We start from the raw sequence: 20,054 nt of genomic DNA, 5'->3' as shown, positions 1-20,054 counted from the left end.
AGAGAGAAGAACGACACGCAAGTAAATAACCATTGTGTCACAGTCAGTGGCGCACCGACGGGGAGGAGGACGTTCGGAGTTGTAACGCCCCTTCCCAGAGGTCAACCAGCCCCCACCCCCTCCCCATCTCAGCGCCTTACCCAACAGACCCAACTGAGAGCCTTCATGAAGCCAGCAAACGCATAAGGTATAGGTGTCCTCAGACCAACACCTCGGTCGGCATATCCGTTCAAGAAATAAGTTGATAAATACCATCGACTTTTTGTAAGCTATTTTCCTCAAAAGCTCCCATTGCTTGTATCCTAGAGTTAGAAGATGTTTGCACCAAACTACAGCGTCAACCTGCCGTGACGTTAGCCGGTGTTTTACAACGACGAACCGTCTTTTCTGCGGAAAACGAGGATAGCTTTCAGTGGTGGCGTGGCCTGAAGGAGCCATTATTCTGTATGCAAAGCGTGCTGGACCATGACATCTGAAATTGGGTAACGCCACCAAATCTCGGAGGCCACGGGCGGCCTCATGTGGAGAACTAATAAGGCTGGCTGTAGGCAGTACCCGGGCTCGATCTATACACCTTTTCATTGGGCGAGGAGGAAAGGGCGCGCGGCAAGCCTTTCCTCCTCTCTGGCTTGTGCGATTTGGCGCGGCGCTGCTTGAAAGTATTGCTGTCGCGTACTGCGGAACGATTTCGAGATGTTTTAGCTCGTACTTTGTGAAATTTACGCAATGTCCGTTCATATAAGGTAGTCAGGGAAGCCTTTCGGGGCATCGGTAACTATACAGTACGCGGAAATGTCTCTTGGGGGCGCGAACATGGGACGCACATTATCAGCCGCGGTGTGTGTATGTGTTCTGAATTACTTTGCGTATATCGGTTTTAATTCAACGAGGAGTACCAGCACCTCTGTATTGCGAGCATGAAATGGTAAAGCTGCTCACTGTCTGATCGCTTGGCGTAGGGACTTAAACATAAGAGCGCATGCTAGTGTACTGCCAACCTAAGGCAATCATGAAATATCTAAGCGGCAGGCGCTATCAAATATTTGTGATGCACAGGCATCGTTCTCACGCATTTAAAGTCTAGTAGGCTTGAAATCACTATATGTCTACGCTAGCCTCCTGCATGAAGCCGATGGCGCTGCTCAACACAGCGATCACTGTGGTTGCGTGGTGAACCAGCATGATACATATATAAGCTATGTGCTTCGGCATTGCCATTTTGGCCTGCAAAGCCACAATATCCGAGAGGGATCGTATACAAAGAATGTGATGACTTTTTTTGAGGACAAATTTTCGTAATGCATGTGAGGGCGTCGCAGTGAATGGAACGAACACAACCGGAAAAAGAAATCGGTTATCATCCTTTTTCTCAAAAAGAAAGAGAAAACGTGCTAACGCCGCAGTACGACTTCGCATAGTCACGCAGCACAACGTTTATAGATCTATAAAAGTTGATGCCGCATGCTTGGACCAAGCGCTATACGCAACAAAGATACTTTTAATCCAGCCCCTACCACTGCTTAAACGCTCGCGCAGTTCGTAAACGGTCGCTTTGCTGGACAAGTATACACTATAAGGTACTAACCAAAACTATTTTATTCATGGGTGGAAACCTCATCCACCGAACCAAGTAGTCACGCAATTTAATCTGCAGCTAACAGTTTGAACGCTTCTCAAAGTATAACAGCGCACCTTCTACCGTAGTAGAATGGTACACATGCTGTTACGATCGTCGCGTATGTTTCATTGCTCCTACACTGCAGCTTAGAACTGGAAGATAATACTGCAATAAGGTCACATTAGTGAATGGAACTTTCAGAAATTCACAATTGATCTCCGAGGCTGATTGTAGGCTCAAACATGCGCGCCCACATCGCTCTGCGTGCTTCGTCCGCCTCAACGCCAGCAGAAAGTCCGACCATGCCGACTTAAACCGCTTCAGTACGCCTCACAGAACCGTTTACCACGTAGGCGACGCCACGTCACACTAAATAGACCGCGCTAGCGCGAGAACAAACACCAGAAACGAGCGCCGAGCGTACGCCTGTCATGCAAAACGGAGCGCTCGCCCAAGCCAGCATGCCGACTGCCCATAGATGGCGCTACTGCGTAGCAATAGGGGGCGCCCACGAAAAAACGGTGTATACAGGCTGTCCCAACTGTCATGCACCAAGATTTAAAATCATGCGAATTCCGCGTAGCTGGGGATAACCAAGGTAATGTTGCTTGCCGTCGCTTTGAGATGCTCGAATTGTTTTTTGAATTCTGCCTAATTCCATAATTAGTCTTAATTATGCAATAAAATTCTCATATATTATAATTAGATAAGAAAGTATCAGTGAGAAAGTTGTAGAGCAGCATAAAAAAGCTCCCTATGCAACTTTCTGTTGCTCAATGCGTGCTACATAAAAGTGTTTTTCCGAGCGTGAAAGAAGCCCTCGAATACACGCAAAGTGCCTCGAGCGGCCAGTCGCGCGGCAATTTCGCATGTATTCGCGGGCTTCATTCATGTTTCGAAAAACACTTCATGTAGCACGTATTTAGCAAGAGAAAGCTGTATCGGGAGTTTTGCGTGTCACTCAACAATTTTCTCACTGACACTTCTTTATCTAATTATAATATTTGAGAAATTGATTGTTTAATTAAGACCAATTATGTAATTAGGCAGAATGCAAAAAATAATCTGAGTGTCTCCAAGCGACGGCAAATAGCATTGCTTCAATTGGTTCTGTCCAGCTACGTGACATTGGCGTATCTTTAAACCTTGGTGCATGATACCGTATTTTCGCGATTTTAAGCACCCCCTGATTCTGAACACCCCCGCTCTATTTTCGCGAGAAAATTGGGAAAAGAGTTTGCATGCGAATCTAAGCACCCCCCTATTTGTCAGGAAGAGCGCGTAGCCAAGGCCGCCAAGCGCGCTTGCTCACTCTGTCATTGAGCCGGAGCCGTCGGAGTCCCGAGGTGTCACGGCGGCCGCGGCGCGAGTACGCCGTACAGCCGGACTGTACGGCTGTACGGCGAAAGCTGCAGAAAGCGTCCCCATCAACCATCGCAAAGTGCATTTCGGACGCTTGGAAGCGGCTCCAAGTGGACATTGTGGTGAAATCATTTAAGAAGTGCTCGATCACAAGCCACTTCGACGGAACGGAAGACGACCGGCATGCCGTGGGATACCAAGAGTGGTTCAAGCGGTGCGATGAACTCGAGTGGCAGTGATAGTGACTGAGCATCCGACACAAGCGGTGGGTTCACACTCTGCACCGGTTTTCTTTTGAATGTCTGCAAAATAAAATGTTATTTCTCGCACCCGTCTCGTCATGATGTCGCAGCGAAAAGAGGAACGCGGGGGGGGGGAGGTCATTCTAGATTTTTCGAATCTAAGCACCCCCCCCCCCCCCTTCACTTTGGGCATTGCGATCGTGAAAAAAAGGGGCTGCTTAGAATCGAGTAAATACGGTAGTTGGGAGACCATGTATAGTGGAAATTGAAACGAAACTCGCGTGGTCGAATTGGCCTTTTTCGTGACAGATCGGGTCTCCACCGTGCTGGCGGAAAGCACTAGTGCCACGTGAATTCGCCAGAACTGCGTCGCAGCGACAGAGATCTTTATTTTGCGTTTACTGCACACAGTGAGGTGGGATCTTCTTTGCCTGATGAGATATAGGTGAAAGGTAGTGCCGGAAAATGGCTATAAAGTCAGATTACAACGCTCCATACCAATTCAATCACATGTGTTTTGTTTTCCAACCAGCCCGTACACCGCCTTTCGCTGGGCTCGTTCTGCACGTGAGGCCAGACATGCACTTGGCCAAGTGCAAAATTTATTGGCATTCTGCAGAAAAAAAAAAAGACTGATTGGTGTGGCGCATTGTCCCTTCATTTTCTGGCATACCTCCTGTATACTTTCTGCATAGAAAAGGTGATCGTACATAGCTGGACGCTGTGAGCGCAAAAAGAAGACGTCTGGCTGTGCATGATGAATTTGGGTGGCACTGTTTCACTGTTTCATTTACGTTGCACCGGAGAGATGACGACACGGCGGAAAGGAAAAGAAAAATTCGCCGATCAAAGACATGCCCTTGCGGCAGTAGGAAGTGGTTTGCCTGAAGCTCTAACCACGGAGCTGTTGCGTAGTTTGCGGACAAGGCAGTGTTAGTGAGCGGCGACGCAGACCCGGAGTGGTGGCGTCTCTGCGCGTATTTCGGAGGCCTAAGGCATGTAGGTAATACGCTCACGAACCACAGTTCGAGCTGCCTTAAAGCTTGTAAATCGGAGTTGCGAAAGTGCGATGCATGTAACTCTTCAAATTGTGTTTCGTATAATTAGAACCCACTTACTCTCAACTGTTCTTAATACCCTTCACATTTCCCTTTACACCTCCGTAGCTACAATTTGTAAAATGCAATATGTTCCGTTAAGTAATTCGTTCAAAACCGAATTAGTGATTTTTTTTTTACCGAGTCGACTATGCATTTCGATTTCTCTTGCAAACAATGTCCGCCTGTTTCAGCAATACAGCACAAGAATTAGAATTATGCTATCTGTCAGGCGTGATTTTCAAAAATCACTTAAAGCCTTCGCAGAAACACCCGGTATATTATTTGGGGCTACCCGATTCATCGTAATTTCCCCAGAGTGAGTTTGTGCCATTTGCACAGGCGCTACATCTACAACTTAGAGGGAATGTGGGCGAAGAAGGTGGTTGGCACTCTGGCATCGTACTATCAAAACTTCTCTTACGCAAGGGCGCTTGCTCATTAAGCGCCTATATATATAGAGTAATGGATCACCGCGATATAGAGAGGACCACCCCAGCGGCGGCCAATCGGGGACGGCACTTGTTAAGAAAATGTTTTCCCAACACTGATCCTGACGAACCCGGTTGGCGAGCAGAAGCACGTCAACGCCGCTATAGCGTGTGACGACAGACGGAGGGGGGCGGGCAGTGGGGAAGCTAAGTACTGCAGCTTTGGGCCTAAATTCCTGAGAATAGCAGAAGGGGCGCTGCGTTTGTCAAGAGGACGGGAAGGGCCACTATTCGGGGCCCTGAACCCAGATAATCCGACCTTGTGCGCGTAGCTTCTCTCCCAAGCCATGTCGCCTCAAAATAAGTCTGCAATAACTGTAGCCTCACTCATTACTTACGAGGTTGCCTTCGTTGAGTGGTGAACGTCTTTCCCCAGCCGGCAATGATGCAGTAGCTGCCGCCGACGTAGCTGTCTTGCTTCGTCGGTAGGCACACGGGCTTGACGTACTCGTTGAATAGTATCCTGTGTTGCTCCGTGGTACGAATTTTCAGCAAGCAGATGTCGTTGTAGAAAGTGTCTGCTCCATTTCCGTGCATACCGGAAAATGTGATTGCAAGAGACGATATATTAGGGGGAGCACAGTTATGAATAGAAAGCGTTCGCGTTGCACTGATTCACCTATGTACGGTTTGGCGCTTTGTTGAACTTTCGAAACTTGAGTCGTATGTAAGGTCGGTGGACTGTGTCAAAACCGTAAATGAACTGACAAAGCGCGCAATCCCTCTGACTCAAGAAGTGCCTCAACGACATTTTGCTCATACTGTTAACACGAGCAACTTCCGCATCCAGGGGGCGACGTCTGCCGGTGTATATAACTGGCGGGTCTAGCCTGTCAGTCGAGGCTGGCGATTGCTTTACTTGTGGCGCCTATTTCAGTATAGAATAGCTTAGACTCGGCTTTCGTGTGGCAAGCACGCAACATTTGTTATCTGCTGCGTTAACAGGCTCACGTTACTGACACATCTTTAAGAAGTCAACAGTACTGAGCGTGTGTATGCGAATAGTTATTTAAATGTACATAAAGATAATACTTATTTCAGCAGTACTAGTAAATTACGCTTTTACGATGGATGGATGGATGAAAAACTTTATTAGGGTCCTTTAGGGCGCGCCCTAGCGCGCAGCGGGCCGCTCCCACGATGCCAAAAAAAAAAAAGAAAAAGAAAGCCACTCTTATCGCGAGAGGAGGATTGGTATAAGCCAGAAGCGAAAGGCGGATGGCGACGCTGCCTCGAAGTGCCCACGCGATCTATAGCCGTGACGTAATGAATTTGAGTTCGTCTGCTCAGGTGTAGTTAATTATTTATCGGCAAAGATCGACTACATTACGCCCAAGAAGAGCCAAGGACTGAAAGCACCAAGGTTCGATAAGTTTCGCTGCGCTACAATGGCCCAATGCGACAAAATGCGTTGAACTTCTTTACGCCGCACTAGCGTACCATCGCTGGCGTTCGTCGCGAAATAAAAAAGAAAATGGAACTTTGACATTCGTTTTCTATTATAATAATCAATCCTTCACCACGAAGTTAATGAAAATAGAGTTCTTAAGGAATGCCTTATCATTTTAAACCGACTCAGTGATTCTCTTTAGTGTCCCTTTAAAGGCCGGTGACACTGCCGCTTTAGCGTAAGACCCGCCCTCGTATCACAACGATTATACAATGAGTCATGATTATCACAATCAGTCATTATACATAGGCGTTGCGCTGCTGAGCTTGAGGTCACGGGTTCGATCACGGCCTCGGTGGTTGCACTTCGATGGATGCGAAACGCCGGAACGCTCGTGTACTTAGATATACAGGCACGTTAAATAACCCCAGGTGGTCAAAATTTATCCGCAGGAGAGAGGAGTCACATGTCAGCATAGAGCATGCGAGGGTTCGCAGCTGCCAGAAGAGTGTTTCTCTTGTTCTTTGTTTAAAGTTACTGCAACTTTTGTGAGACCACAAAGATGGTCAGTACACCCCTACTTGGTTATATGATACCCATACTGTGACCTCCACTAACCTCTGAGTTTTTTTTTTAATGATATCATGTAAGGAGATGTTGACGCACAATTTAAGGTGCCGGCTACTCCTGAGCTCTTGAATGGTTCTAGCCTACAACATACAGGGTTCAAGATTACCAGTTCAAATAACCTTTTCATACAAGCACCAGGACTTGTCAAGCAAGGTTTTGACAGTAACGCTATCACGTAATAAATACCTGGTACATGCAATATACAAGTTAAATTACGCCACAGTTCTGTAGAAGAAAGTCTCAAAAATACAAATGATACTGTCGCCTAAGAATACAGTCTCTAGTCTGCGGGTTGTACATACATTGTGTCAATGCATTATCACATATAGTCACAACAGAACAGTCAACATAACATAATCCACGAACACATACATACATACATACATACATACATACATACATACATACATACATACATACATACATACATACAGCGACACTGAAATGGAAGGAACAATAAAAGCTTTAATAACGGCCAACAATGCCGCTGTGTTCAAGAAAAGTCTTTAGTGCTTTTAAAGCGCTCTTCTGCAATGCCGTTGTTGGCCAAGGGCAAAAATGTTTCTTAAAACTGAAAGGTCTGCGGTCTAGTGTAATTAGGGTTGATTTAAGTCGGCCTCATGGTGTGTCGTGATGTGGGTAATCTAGAAGAAGGTGATGTATATCTTCATCTACACATCCACAATCACATTCGGGGGTTTCCGCATGGCCAATTCTACGTAAGAAATGTTTTGTGTAGGCAGTGCCTAGCCTAATTCGACGAATAAGGGTTACCATATTTCTGTCTAATCACAATGAAAATTTGAATTCAATAAACGAATCAATATGATACAAGTTCGAGCTCTTTAGAATTCTGGTCAAACCACGTATTTCTACAAATTTTGAAAGACGTTGTCCTTATAATGCAGCATAATTCATTCTTTGATATTGGGAGCGGTACGACATCATCTTTGAGGTATGCTTGTCGTGCTGCTTCATCGGCTGCTGTGTTACCAGAAATGTTACAATGTCATGGTATCCACTGGAATGCTATTTCATGCTTCTAATGGCTTGCCTTTGTGAGGTCTTCAAGTGTTATGTATATTATACATTCACCGATTGTTTTGCCTCTTGTGCTGCAGAGTGATGTTAGAGCCGCCTGTGAATCGCTGAAAATTACCCTTTCTTGCGCATCTCTTACTGACGTTATAAATGTTATCGCACATAGGATTGCGAATAGTTCAGCCGTTGGGGACGAAGTCGAACGAGATAACTTAAATGATTATTGTTTATTGAGGTGCGGTATATTGAATGATGAAGTTGAAGAGGTTGCTGTACTGGAGCCATCTTTATGGACGCATCTATATCCTGAATACCTGGTAAAGCGCTAGTTGTTGAGCACTTTCAATGAACATGTCTCTTTTTCTGAATAATGAAACGAGATAGAAGTTATGTTCATAAAGAAATTCGAGAAAATCTTCATATATTGCCAAGAAATGAATTTTGGAATTCAGACGTCGCATATCCTCCATGGCTAGTTACACTTCCAAAAATCGAATTGTCAGTAAACCTCTTAGTTGGTTATGCGTCGGCTAGGCGAAATACAGGGGATGAATAAGTTGGCCTACAGACGATGCAGAAAACGTATGCAAAATATAATAATGGGTTTATGTTTACGTGTGACTGTTGTAAAAAAAGAAAGAAAATAAGAAAAGAAAGAAGAAGTTGCCAGTTTTAGCGTCGTATGTGTGTGTGCATGTGTGTGTGTTTTCTTTTTCTCTGTGGCAGTGCACCTAGCCGCTTTCCCAAGGTCGCCAACTCGGTCAGTTGTCCATGCGGTTGTCATTCTTCTCGCCCTTCCCCATTTACTGAAGAAACGCCACGCCAGTGTTACCGATAAGTAAAATATGGCGGTCATTACGTGTTCCTGCTCCGCGATCACTAGGGGCGCAAGCAATTAGCAAAAACATAGCCTTCTAGAGTTGTTTCTGTTGCCAAGAGGAAACCGTCGTTGGGGCGTGTATTTGGACGCCCCTTATATAACGTCGCCCTGTTAGTGAACTATAAATTGAGCGCAGAACGCAACTGAGCAAAAAAAGAGTGTCATTGCGTTATACAGGCCCTGCATTCAATCTTCTCAGACAGAACGAAGAACGTTACTGTTAGAAAAGCCAACGCAAATAACACTGGTTTTATTCGGAGACAGACATGGAAAGGATATATATATATATATATATATATATATATATATATATATATAGAATGAAGGAAAAGAGTACGACGTACGTTCAATAAGCACTGTATATTTGACTGATGATTCGGCTGGTCCACCAGCCCAAACATCACTCAAATATACGGTGCTTATTGAACATACGTCGTACTCTTTTTCTTCATTTTAATACCGGGGCCAGCGTGGTTTCCTCAGCCATGTGTATATATACACACACACATATATATATATATATATATATATATATATATATATATATATATATATATATATATATATATATATATATATATATATATATATATATATATATATACACATATATATATATATATATATATATATATATATATAATATGTCAACTTTTGTTTGAATCAGCGCGTATCCGTAGAGCAGATGATAATAAGCTACGGAAAAGAAATTCGAAAACGCCCGCACTAGTTAAGCATGCTAACAAACGTGCAATTACCGAAAGCGACCGTCCAATGTCATACACATTTTGCTGCGAAAAATCTACGTGATTAATGAATGTGTCGCTCTCCCCTGCATCTCCCTTTCTATTTAGCGCTATAAAGCATGTACATGACAAGACACAGTGAGCGTGTGTAGATTGAAATCACCTGGATTGAAATCTTTGTGCACACGCATGGCCTCAACTTGGAACTCGAGCTCGTAAGGGTCGGGTGCGTACAACTTGTACTGTCCGACGCGCACGACCAGCTGGGACACATTGGGCGAAAACCTGTCACGCACACGGAAAAAAAGAAAACGATTAAAAAATAAAAATAAAAGCAAGAATGCGTAAAAAGTAAATGCATTCTGGATTATTATGTATATATTCTTTTTCGCAACGAACGAGTCACACAGTATCTCCCTTCTTCCTCCTCAAAGCAATTGCGGCATTTGAGAAATATCATCGGATAAGTAAGAGCGGCATCCGACCTGACTGAGTTTCGAGCAGGGGGAAAACAGTGAAGCGCGCGTACTTGAAGCAATGGGCAGCAGTCAGAACGAAGTCCGGGGTCAGAATAGTGCCTCCGCACCAATGCAGTGTTTCGCCCGAAAGGTCCCGCAGACGCACGTCCACCAACCACGGGTGGGCGCCATAGTGGGCCGGTATACCGTCAACGATGCGCCCGCTGATGCGTCTTCTCTGCGACCTGGCTACACGCAGGCCAGAGAGAGAGAGGGGAAGGGTAAGTAGTTCATTCGCTGTATATCTGTAACACACACACACACACACACACACACACACACACACACACATATATATATATATATATATATATATATATATATATATATATATATATATATATATATATATATATATATATATATATATATATATATAGCGATTATGTGTGGCGGTCAGAGAAAACATCACTCAGGTGCAGTCTCCCGGGACGCGCTTTTGCGGTTAAGGTTTGAAGCATGTAGATAACAGCCTACCCCCCCCCCCCCCCCTTCTTATAGTTTCATTTATAGTTTCATGCAGATCTGTGAGAGAGAGAGAGAGAAAGGCAAAGGGAAGACAGGGAGGTTAACCAGAGATTATCTCCAGTTGGCTACCCTGTACTGGGGGAGGGGAAAGGGGATGCAATAGGTGAGAAAGAAAGAAGGATAAAAAAAACAAAAAAAACAAGAAACCTAAGCACACACACGCACGTACCTCGTCTGAAACTGGTTACCTGAGTTGAAGTTGCGGAGCATGATCCTATTGTTCCTGTTCGCGTGATATTGGAACAGCACCGATGCCTGGTCCATCCGGGGCTGGTACTTTGGCATTCCGCAGATGTCTCTATCTGTGCGGGAAACAAATTACGCGTGAAGATCACATACAACATTCGCGTATGTATGTGCGGCGACGCATGATGCTCGAACCCACCACTTCACTCGATCTCACTTAATATGCCCCAACACTGTGGGACTGTGGTTGATTTATGACGCAATGTATAGTCCTTCTTTACCGATAATCAGTGAACTAGACCCGTGTAAGCGCCGTTAAGATTCACGACGTCACTGCCTGCTGGAGATTGAACTTCGAGGCGGTATCGCCAGGCGTCTTCTGCCACGTTTAAGTGGCCGTTTTGCCATTGAAGAAGAGTAGCAGTAATCCTTTTTAGCGTCGTTTTAACCATTGTGAACGCTAGCGGAAACTGAACAATTGCCTTCGGCATCAGATGCAGGGTTCCTCGACGCCTTCGACCGATATGCAGAGCGCGGAGGATTTCAGAATTCGGTCAATGGCCGACGTACATGAAGCGATGCTCGGCGCCGTCCGCTGGACGCGGTCTGTGCTGCACGCGATCGCCACGTCCTTGTCGTGGCCGCAATCACTGTGGCCCCAAGGGTTGCTGCGACATTCTTCCAGAGACCTCTCCGTGCCGAAACAATGCACGTCGTCCAGCCAGATGGGACCTCTACCAGGGCCGTAGGCAAGGCTGGGAAGCACTGTGGCGCTGGCTCTAGACCAGCGAAAGAAAAAAGGTGAGCAACTTTGTGCCAGCATTGGTAGCTTATTGCTGACATGCACAGAGAGCTGAGACTCGTCCGGAGTCGCACCTCTCTTTGTATAATATCAGGCATATACTTCGCCTGCTTCGACCATTACGAGGTGACCGTTCTGCTTTTGGCAGCAAATTTCCCCTTACAGAGGGTACGAAGGCATCTTAAGAAGTTACGAGGGTGAGGTTAATGTGTTTGCTTGTCTTTAGCGTATTGTAAACTTATCTCCTAAGGCGTTCCAGCAACGATAAACGTATGCTTGCTTGGTGGGAAGAAGTTAAGAAGGATCAACCGGGTGTTGATTGCAACGTACTTCGACTACAGGAATTGCGCTATATCATCGAGCGCCAATTACGAGTGATACGTGACTTTTGGTTGCTTTACGACTTAATGTCACAGAATTCCGGTTTGAGTAAAGTCGTTATAAGTTATAGCGAGGCTACTAATTATTCACGATGGACATGTGTAGTTCCCGGCACAAATGTACGACCTCAGGGCACGACTGATCTCTGGCTGAAAGTTTTGTAAGCGTTCGCTTGTGGGCCGTCCCATTTGTTAAAGGGCACAAAGACAGAATGAAAACTATATTCCGTATGCGTTCCTATAATTTTTTATATGTTCCGCATTGTTCAATACAAATGAGGCTTAAATGCACAAACGCTCGCGTACCGTGCATTGCGTGCACTTCGAAGAACCCCAGATGATCAGTATTATCTTGGGTCCCCGATACGGCCTGCCTCGTAATCATATTGTGGTTTTTGGAACGTAAAACCGCATGATTTTTTTTTCTGTCGGAATCGGTTCTGCTTGTAAAAGAGGTCGCACGATGACGTCACGACATACTTGGCTATGCCCATCATGGCGCAGGCCACGCGAGCCTCCGCTGGCCCGAAGCCGTCGCCGCACACGGTGCCCCAGATGCCGTGTCTACTCAGCTCCAGCCGCCCCGAGAGTGGGTGGGGTCCTCCCATCAGCCGGACCGCCAGCTTACCTCGAAGGGGGGGGAGAGAAGCACAAACTGAGCGCCACGACGGGAGCTGCTTGTCTGCTGTAGTGCGCAAGCGACTATGGCTTACTTTCACACTCGAACTCCTCGTCCGCGCCGTCGGCGCAGTCTCGCTGCTCGTTGCACACGAGGTAGTACGGGATGCAGGCTCCCGAACACTCCAACTCTGACTGCCCGCAAGCTGCAATGAGGTCTAAAGATATACATGGCCGCTGCACACTTTCAAGGGCACTCTGGCAACTGTAAGAGCCTCGTGTACAGAATTTTGTACTTTCTTCTCCTGCGATTTACAAACAGAACACGATAAGTATATCTGGAGCACAAGACTCTATTCCCTAGTTTCGACTCAGTCGCATGGAAGGGTGCACAATACTTGCGTGCAACATTAGATTGATTAGTATGCGAATTGCCATAATTCTAATAATTATGTTTATCTAATATGTATACGTCTAAAAGGTTAAGCTACGTGACCGAGCCTAAAACCATTTTTCTTCTACATCCTTCGATTGAAATTCACAAAACTTGTAACGCAAGGTTGTTTATCTAAGAGGTGGTTTTTCATAGGCGGACAGTTTTAATTTGTCCACCGGAGGGGGGGGGGGGGGAGGAGGGAGGGGCTAGGGCCCGACCAACTTTGCGGACACTACCCATATATATATATTTATATATAGGAATGAAAAGATAAGAAACCGAGCGACCAATTTTTATTAGTCATACTTTAAGAAGCCAACAAAAATGTCAAGGACAGCATAGGGGAAATTGCATGTACTTATTAACTGAATTAAAGAAAATGATAAATTAATGTGAAAGGTAGGGCACGAACCCAGGTCTTCGCTTGAGCGTGTGATTCTGTCCTTGGTGTCTTTGTTGGCTTCTTAGGATATGACTCCCCCCCCCTCACACACACACGCACATACACACACACACACACACACACACACACACACACACACACACATATATATATATATATATATATATATATATATATATATATATATATATATATATATATATATATATATATATATACGTCTTACATTTAATGTTCGCAAAATAGAAGATAATCAGACGAAAAAAAGGTTACACCACCGAGAGACGCCCGTCTCTTGGTGGTGCGAGGGGATTAACGCTGTGAAATTGAACTGTCTCCTACTACGTCACGCCAGTAAACAATTATTCGAGGTCACATGAAGTTTCTTCAAGTGGAACTGTTACTAACACTGCTTCGTCTTTCCGGCAAAACCGCAGCCTCTTTTTTTTCTTTTTTTTTCTTTTTTCTTTTTGCAATGAAGCTGTTAGCCGCTCGATCTTGGTCGGCATTTTTCGTGTCCGCGTCCGTGGACAAAATTGTGGGCCGATCCCGGAGATATAGTGCAATACCGGAGCGACCTGTGGCGGACGTGAGGCAGGCTTCAATCACCCAGCAAAGTGAAGCGAATAGGGCATGCATTCTGTGGAATCACGTTTACAACATACAGAACAGCACTCCTTTCAATATTACTTTTCCTCCACCAGCCTTCCCATCGCATCTTACTAATTTCTATTACGGACATGTTTGCCTTCCTCCTGCTCTCGCTGAAGCAATGGGCTTCAAGGAGGCCAGTGCGTCCTAAATCGATCGCTGGGCAGACGTCTTCACATTCTAATAAAACATGTTCCATTGTTTCCCTAGCTTTACCGCAGCAAGCACATGTTTCTTCTTCCTTCTTATATCTCACTTTATAGGTGCGTGTTCTAGGCATCCCGATCACCCATATCCCTTACCTCTTGTCTTGGTAAGGCTATGAAGCATGTGGTTCTCAATAGTCTGGTTGACTATGCCGAAACCAACCACCGCTTCCCAGAGACAATGATCGGCTTTCGACCCAAACTGTGCACCCAAGACATACTGTGGCAAGTACAAAATGATATCATTAACCCAGCGCCTATACACGCAACTCGACTCGAACAGTGTTAGCATTAGACATACACAAAGCGTTTGACAATGTCTCACATCGAGCCATTCTAGAAAACGTATCCAACATGAACGTAGGTAAGAGAACGTATACCTATATTACCACATTCCTCAAGGGACGTACTGCCACCGTGAACATAGGCGATATTGAAAGCAAACCATAGAGCTCGGCACTAGAGGTACACCACTAGGGAGCGGTATTTTCTCCTTTCCTCTTTAATACCATGAGTGGCTTATCCCGACAGCTCAAAAAGATTCCTCATATCAGGCACGCCATCTACGCTGATGACGTAACGATCTGGACGTGCACTGGGTCGGATGAAGAAATTTCAGAATCACTGCAGGCAGCGGCTGACGCAGTACAGAAACACGCTCGCAACAATGGTCTCAGCTGTTCGCCGGAAAAATCAGAACTGCTTATAGTCCAGAACAAAAATTCCGCAAATCCGGCTGCCAATATGCCCGCACACATTCATGCAGGTAGCTGGACAACCGGTCCCACCCGTTCCTAAAATCAGAGTGTTAGGATTGTGGATCTAGCAAAACACGCACAACCGAGAAGCGTTAGCACGATTCCAAACTACAGCTGGGCAGTTACAGAACCTTCTCAGGAGGGTCTCCAACCAACGGCACCGAGTTGAGGAGAGAGATGCCTGCAGGCTAATCTAGGCTTTTTTTCCGAGCCGAGTGGCGTATGTCTGCCCTTACCTGCATCTTAGGAAGAGGGACTTGGAACGGATTAACGGTCTAATCCGAACGTTATTCAAACACGTTCTTGGGCTACCAAAATGGACTAATACGGAGGCACTCTTGAGTCTAGGGGTGCATAATAACGTTGAGGAAATCATAGAGGCCCACAAATGGGCTCAAACAGTTCGATTATCCGGCAGAAACGCGGGACAGCGGGTACTCGACACCTTAGGGTATCGCCCAGCCTTAGACATGCCGCAACGACAGCGGATACCTAACACTATCCGGACCAAGATCATTATCACCCCGCTTCCGAAAAACATGAACACTGAAAACAGCGGTAGACGCAAAGCTATAGGGCGGTGGCACTCTGGCAATGCTACAAAAACCAACTCACCATATACGTGGATGCTGTTCGCACCAGTGATGGTCGACACACCACAGCCGTCACTACTGGCGACGGACACACCATCAGCTGTGCGACGGTAAACACATATTCCATTGTGGAGGCGGAAGAGGCCGCCATCGCCATGGGCACCTCCTTCCCGGGCACCAAGATTATTATATCCGATTCGAAAACAGCGATTCGTAACTACACCTCAGGTTTCATTTCCCCTCGAGCATTCAGAATCATCAACAAAAAACCTCAATCGAAGTTGGTGTGGGTACCCGCTCATGCGGGCAACCCTGGCAATGAGGCTGCCCACCTAGCCGCCCGAGCAGCTAGTAACCGTGAGGTGGGCTTGCCCGACGGGGTTGACCGACATGAAGGTATCCACACCTTTAACGAAATGACCGTTTATTACCGCGAATACAGGCGAATATATCCATCCCCGCACGAGACACTGACAAGAATACAGGCCACTAACCTCAGAAGAGTACAGACTAGATATGTACTTAGTCCAAAAAGGCTAGGTCCAATGACCGGTGGTGAATATCCACCAAACTGCAAACATTGTAGCTGCCCCATGGCGGACCAAGCTCACATCTTGTGGGGATGCCAAAAGAACCCTTCCCCGAGAGAACTCTTTAGGCGAGCTCCTTCACACGAAGAGTGGGAGATGAAGACGAAAACTTCCAACCCGCAAGACGAGATACGGTTGGCGGAATGGGCTGATAGCGTCGCGGTGAAGCAGACGCCACGCTAGCCCACACCGCTGGGAAAGAAAACTCCACTGAACCTTGACAATAAAAGCTTTTCTCTCTCTCTCTCGTTTCGAAAAGCAATGAGCTTCCCTTTGAGTTATCATAAATTGTTTCTTCCCTGATTTCGTTTTTTCCTCTGAAGTAGTTACTCATGGCAAGTATCTGTTCCATTTCCGCCACCCATGAGATTATCTCAGCCTCTCTAACTTTACGCTTGACGTTCTTTGTTGCCATGTTGCTCACCATACAGGCCGCATACTTGTGGGTAAGCTTATTCTAGTTCTTCTTCCATTGTGAATCAATGTTTTTCCTATATAGATACCTCAACACTCTCCCAACCCATTTCCTTTCTTCTGTATTCCTCAGTCGTTCTTCATAATCAATTTTACTGCGAGCTTCCCTCACTTCAAAACTAGTTCAGCTCATATCACCCTGCACAGCTTCATTTGTAGTCTTCCTGTGAGCGCCCAATGCGAGGCGTCCCACTGACCTTTGGTTCCCATCGAGTCCTGATTGTACCCCTGATTTAAAGCAAACAACCGCATTTCCAAAAGTAAGTCCTGGAACCATTACACCTTTCCACATACCCCGGAGCAACTCGTACCTATTGTATCCCCATAGCGCTCTGTGCTTCATTATGGCTGCATTTCTCTTCCCTTCCCTGTTATTGTTTTTTCTTGTGTTTCCATATATCTATTCCCTTCGTTTGTCCGTATACCAAGGTATTTATATTATCTTACCCGAGGTATTTCCTGGCCCTGTATCGCCACTGTCTGTTCACTGTTTTCATTGAATACCATAACACCTGATTTTCTAACACTAAATTTCAAACCTAAATTGTTGCCTTCCTGTCCACAGATATTAGCCAGACGTTGCAAATAACTTTGCTTCTTAGCTAGCAACACAATGTCATCCGCATAAAATAAACCCAGTAGCTGCTGCTCTACTACTGTACCCGCCTGTTTGCATGAGATATTAAACCCGATATTGCTTCCGTCTAGCGCCCTCTCCATCTTCACCATGTACATTAAAAACAGCAATGTGGATAAAGGGCACCCCTGCCTGAGTCCCTTGTTGATATCAACCTTCTCCTCGCACCTGATCCCTTCCCATTCAACGCAAACGGTATTTTCTAGGTAAATCTCTCTCAAAAGCTGTAGAAAATCGTAACTTAAGCCTTCCCCTTCCAGAATATCCCACAAAATGTTGCAGTCTGCGTTTTTCATACGCTCCTGTAATGTCTAAAAAGGCCACATACAACGGTCTGCTTTCTACTTTTGATATTTCAATACACTGAGTAAGAACAAATAAGTTATCATCCAAACATCTGCCTATCTTGAAGCCATTCTGAAGGTCTTCCAAAATGCCGTTATTCTCTGCCCATGCTTGCAGCTTTAACTTGATTGCCTGCATTGCTACTCTGTATATTACCGATGTAATGGTCAATGGTCTATACGAGTGAATTCTATCTTCCTCCCCCTTACCTGTATAAATTGAATCCATTCTGCTTTGTCGCCAACTGTCTGGTATTCGTCTATCTTTTAAAGTTTTTTTCCACTGCTTTCACTAGAGTTTCCTAACTTTTTGGTCCTAGTTCATTAATCAGCCTAACGGGAACCTCGTCTAGCCCTGTGGATGTGCGCTTAGGAATTTTCTCTTCGGCTTTCTTCCAATTGAAATTTGTCAGCACCAGCTCCTTTTCCACCTGGGTCTCTTTCATGCTCTTTTTTTCTTCAAATACAACCTGGTCAGGGGCGTAGCCAGGGGGGGGGGGGCTTATGGGGCTTCAGCCCCCCCCCGAAATTTTTTCGTGCTGTCATGCGCCGCCGACCAAAACAACTCCCGGCACCGGAAATCATGCTCGATTTTGTCTAGAATGTCCTTAATTCACGCTCGAAGACATTTTAGCGCGAACATTGCGAAATCGGGCTGGATTTCGCGGCAACGCCCTTGCATCGGGAGTCACATATCGTAACGCAAGGAGCCGCACCGAGCACAAAATTTCAAGGGAGTTTTGATTGCGAGCTGGCTCGTCTCGGCATCTCGCGGAGGCCGCGGAATCTACGGAGCGCTTGGATTTCAATTCTGAAAATTTGTGGGTATAAAGTTCTCATAACATTTCGATGCGAAAGGTGCATTGACATTTCCAAAGTCGTGCTTTAGATTTTCAATTACGGAACTTTGTGGGTTTAATGATGCTGTTGTAAACATTTGACGTCAAAGGTGCATCGACTTTTCTAAAGTCGTACATCGGGCCATACAACGAGACAAGCCAAATCAACATACTATCAGACAAGTTGACAAAGCATGCAGCGAGGTCTGATGAGACAAAGCGTTGTGGTGGTTCATTTGTGCCATCAGGTCACAGAAAAGAATATGAAAATTTTTTTGTTCACCTGCGCCAAAGCATCCATGTCAACGCACTAAAGCCACAATTGTAACTAAGTTCTTATTTATTTTTCTACCTAGACTTTTATTCGCAAGAATACATTGAGCCTCTTTCTCTTTTTTTTTTCTTTTTTTTGTTCTCGCAACCCGCGGGCTGCCGATCCAGCCAGAGCGCATACGTTTTCCTCGTGCTGCATCGACAACCGTGCGGTGCACTTGGATGCGCGTTCGTTTTTCTCTGGCCGACTGCATTTTCCCCTGGCAGAGTTTTGGACGCTTTCAGGCTAGTAGGCGAGAAAAAGAAACAATGCATAGTCGCTCGCCGCCAGCACTGCGGGGACTCGACGGATTGCAACGCGTTCGCTTGAGCGCAACCTGTCCGGAAAATTTCGTCTTGCCGGTGTAGGATATCGAGCAGTATGCGTGTGGTTTTCTGTGGACCAAGCGTAACACGTTTTCTTCGATATTCCTTCGGTACCCACACTAGGGGCCCAAAGTAGGCATTCGATTGTAGCCAACATGCTTTCCTTTGCGTTATTATATTTCGCCGTCCCCCGCCCCACAAAAGAAAAAAAGAAGACATTGTTGCGGCGCATCGAATTGTCGCATGGTGAAAGTTCGATTTTGTTACTTCTTTTGCGGAAAGTAATGGGCCACGGGACGCTTCAGTTGCCGGATTTTATTATAATATTGCGATAGCAGCTATATGAAGACTCCAGGCGTATTCCTGCCGTTGCCCTCATGTTCCGTGTAAATAAAGGCCAAGGGCGATAACATCCTGACCGCACTCCGCATGCTTTATGTGTGAGTGAAAGCGTGGGGGGAGGGGGGAGGGGGTGAGCCGACGATGGTGGCTCAGTCTTGTGTGCGCAAGGGAGAAAAGCGGGGAGGAAGCGCGCCGCCTTCCGTCGCACGCGATACATTTTGGGAGTCGAGGGAGGGGGGGGGGTTGCTGTGATCTGTGAATCTGTGGTTGCGCAACATGTTTATTTGCCTTGTTGGACGCATTATATATAGTGACTTTTTTTTAGGTACGTAGATTTATTGGATAGTTATACGTATATTTAAACATCTTGTTACGAGGTTTTGTGTGTATGCGCAGTGAACTTTGTTTCCAGTGGCAATGTTTTGCCCTTTATAAAGCTGTATCTTCACGTTTGTATATTCCATTGTATCTTCGCATTTCTAATGTACGAGGGCGAGTCAATTGAAAGTGAGACAACCCGCTCCGCAAAATATGGTTCAGTTCATTATTTTCGAGGCATGCGCGTAGCACATACGCATCTCCTTTACAAGTGACATGCAGAGGTGAGGTTAAA

The 20,054-nt window shown here is 45.8% G+C and overlaps 1 protein-coding gene across 1 annotated transcript in view; it reads right to left on the bottom strand.

Moving 5' to 3' along the window:
- Window positions 1-5,148: 5,148 nt before the first annotated feature.
- Window positions 5,149-20,054, bottom strand: part of LOC139053113 (neurotrypsin-like) — a gene marked incomplete at its 3' end in the record, with an annotated part of 124,175 nt that continues 109,269 nt past the window's right edge. Inside the window, exons 18-24 of the mRNA XM_070530270.1 lie at window positions 12,625-12,735; window positions 12,392-12,539; window positions 11,300-11,508; window positions 10,732-10,845; window positions 10,027-10,204; window positions 9,661-9,782; window positions 5,149-5,328 (exon numbers count right to left, since the gene is read on the bottom strand). Coding sequence (XP_070386371.1) covers window positions 5,149-5,328; window positions 9,661-9,782; window positions 10,027-10,204; window positions 10,732-10,845; window positions 11,300-11,508; window positions 12,392-12,539; window positions 12,625-12,735 — 1,062 coding nt within the window. The remainder of the gene's footprint in view (window positions 5,329-9,660; window positions 9,783-10,026; window positions 10,205-10,731; window positions 10,846-11,299; window positions 11,509-12,391; window positions 12,540-12,624; window positions 12,736-20,054) is intronic.

Source organism: Dermacentor albipictus, unplaced genomic scaffold, assembly GCF_038994185.2.
Source record: "Dermacentor albipictus isolate Rhodes 1998 colony unplaced genomic scaffold, USDA_Dalb.pri_finalv2 scaffold_73, whole genome shotgun sequence".
Taxonomy (NCBI): Eukaryota; Metazoa; Arthropoda; class Arachnida; order Ixodida; family Ixodidae; genus Dermacentor; species Dermacentor albipictus.
The sequence above is the reverse complement of the archived record's forward strand: the minus strand, read 5'-3'. Positions and strand labels throughout refer to the sequence as shown.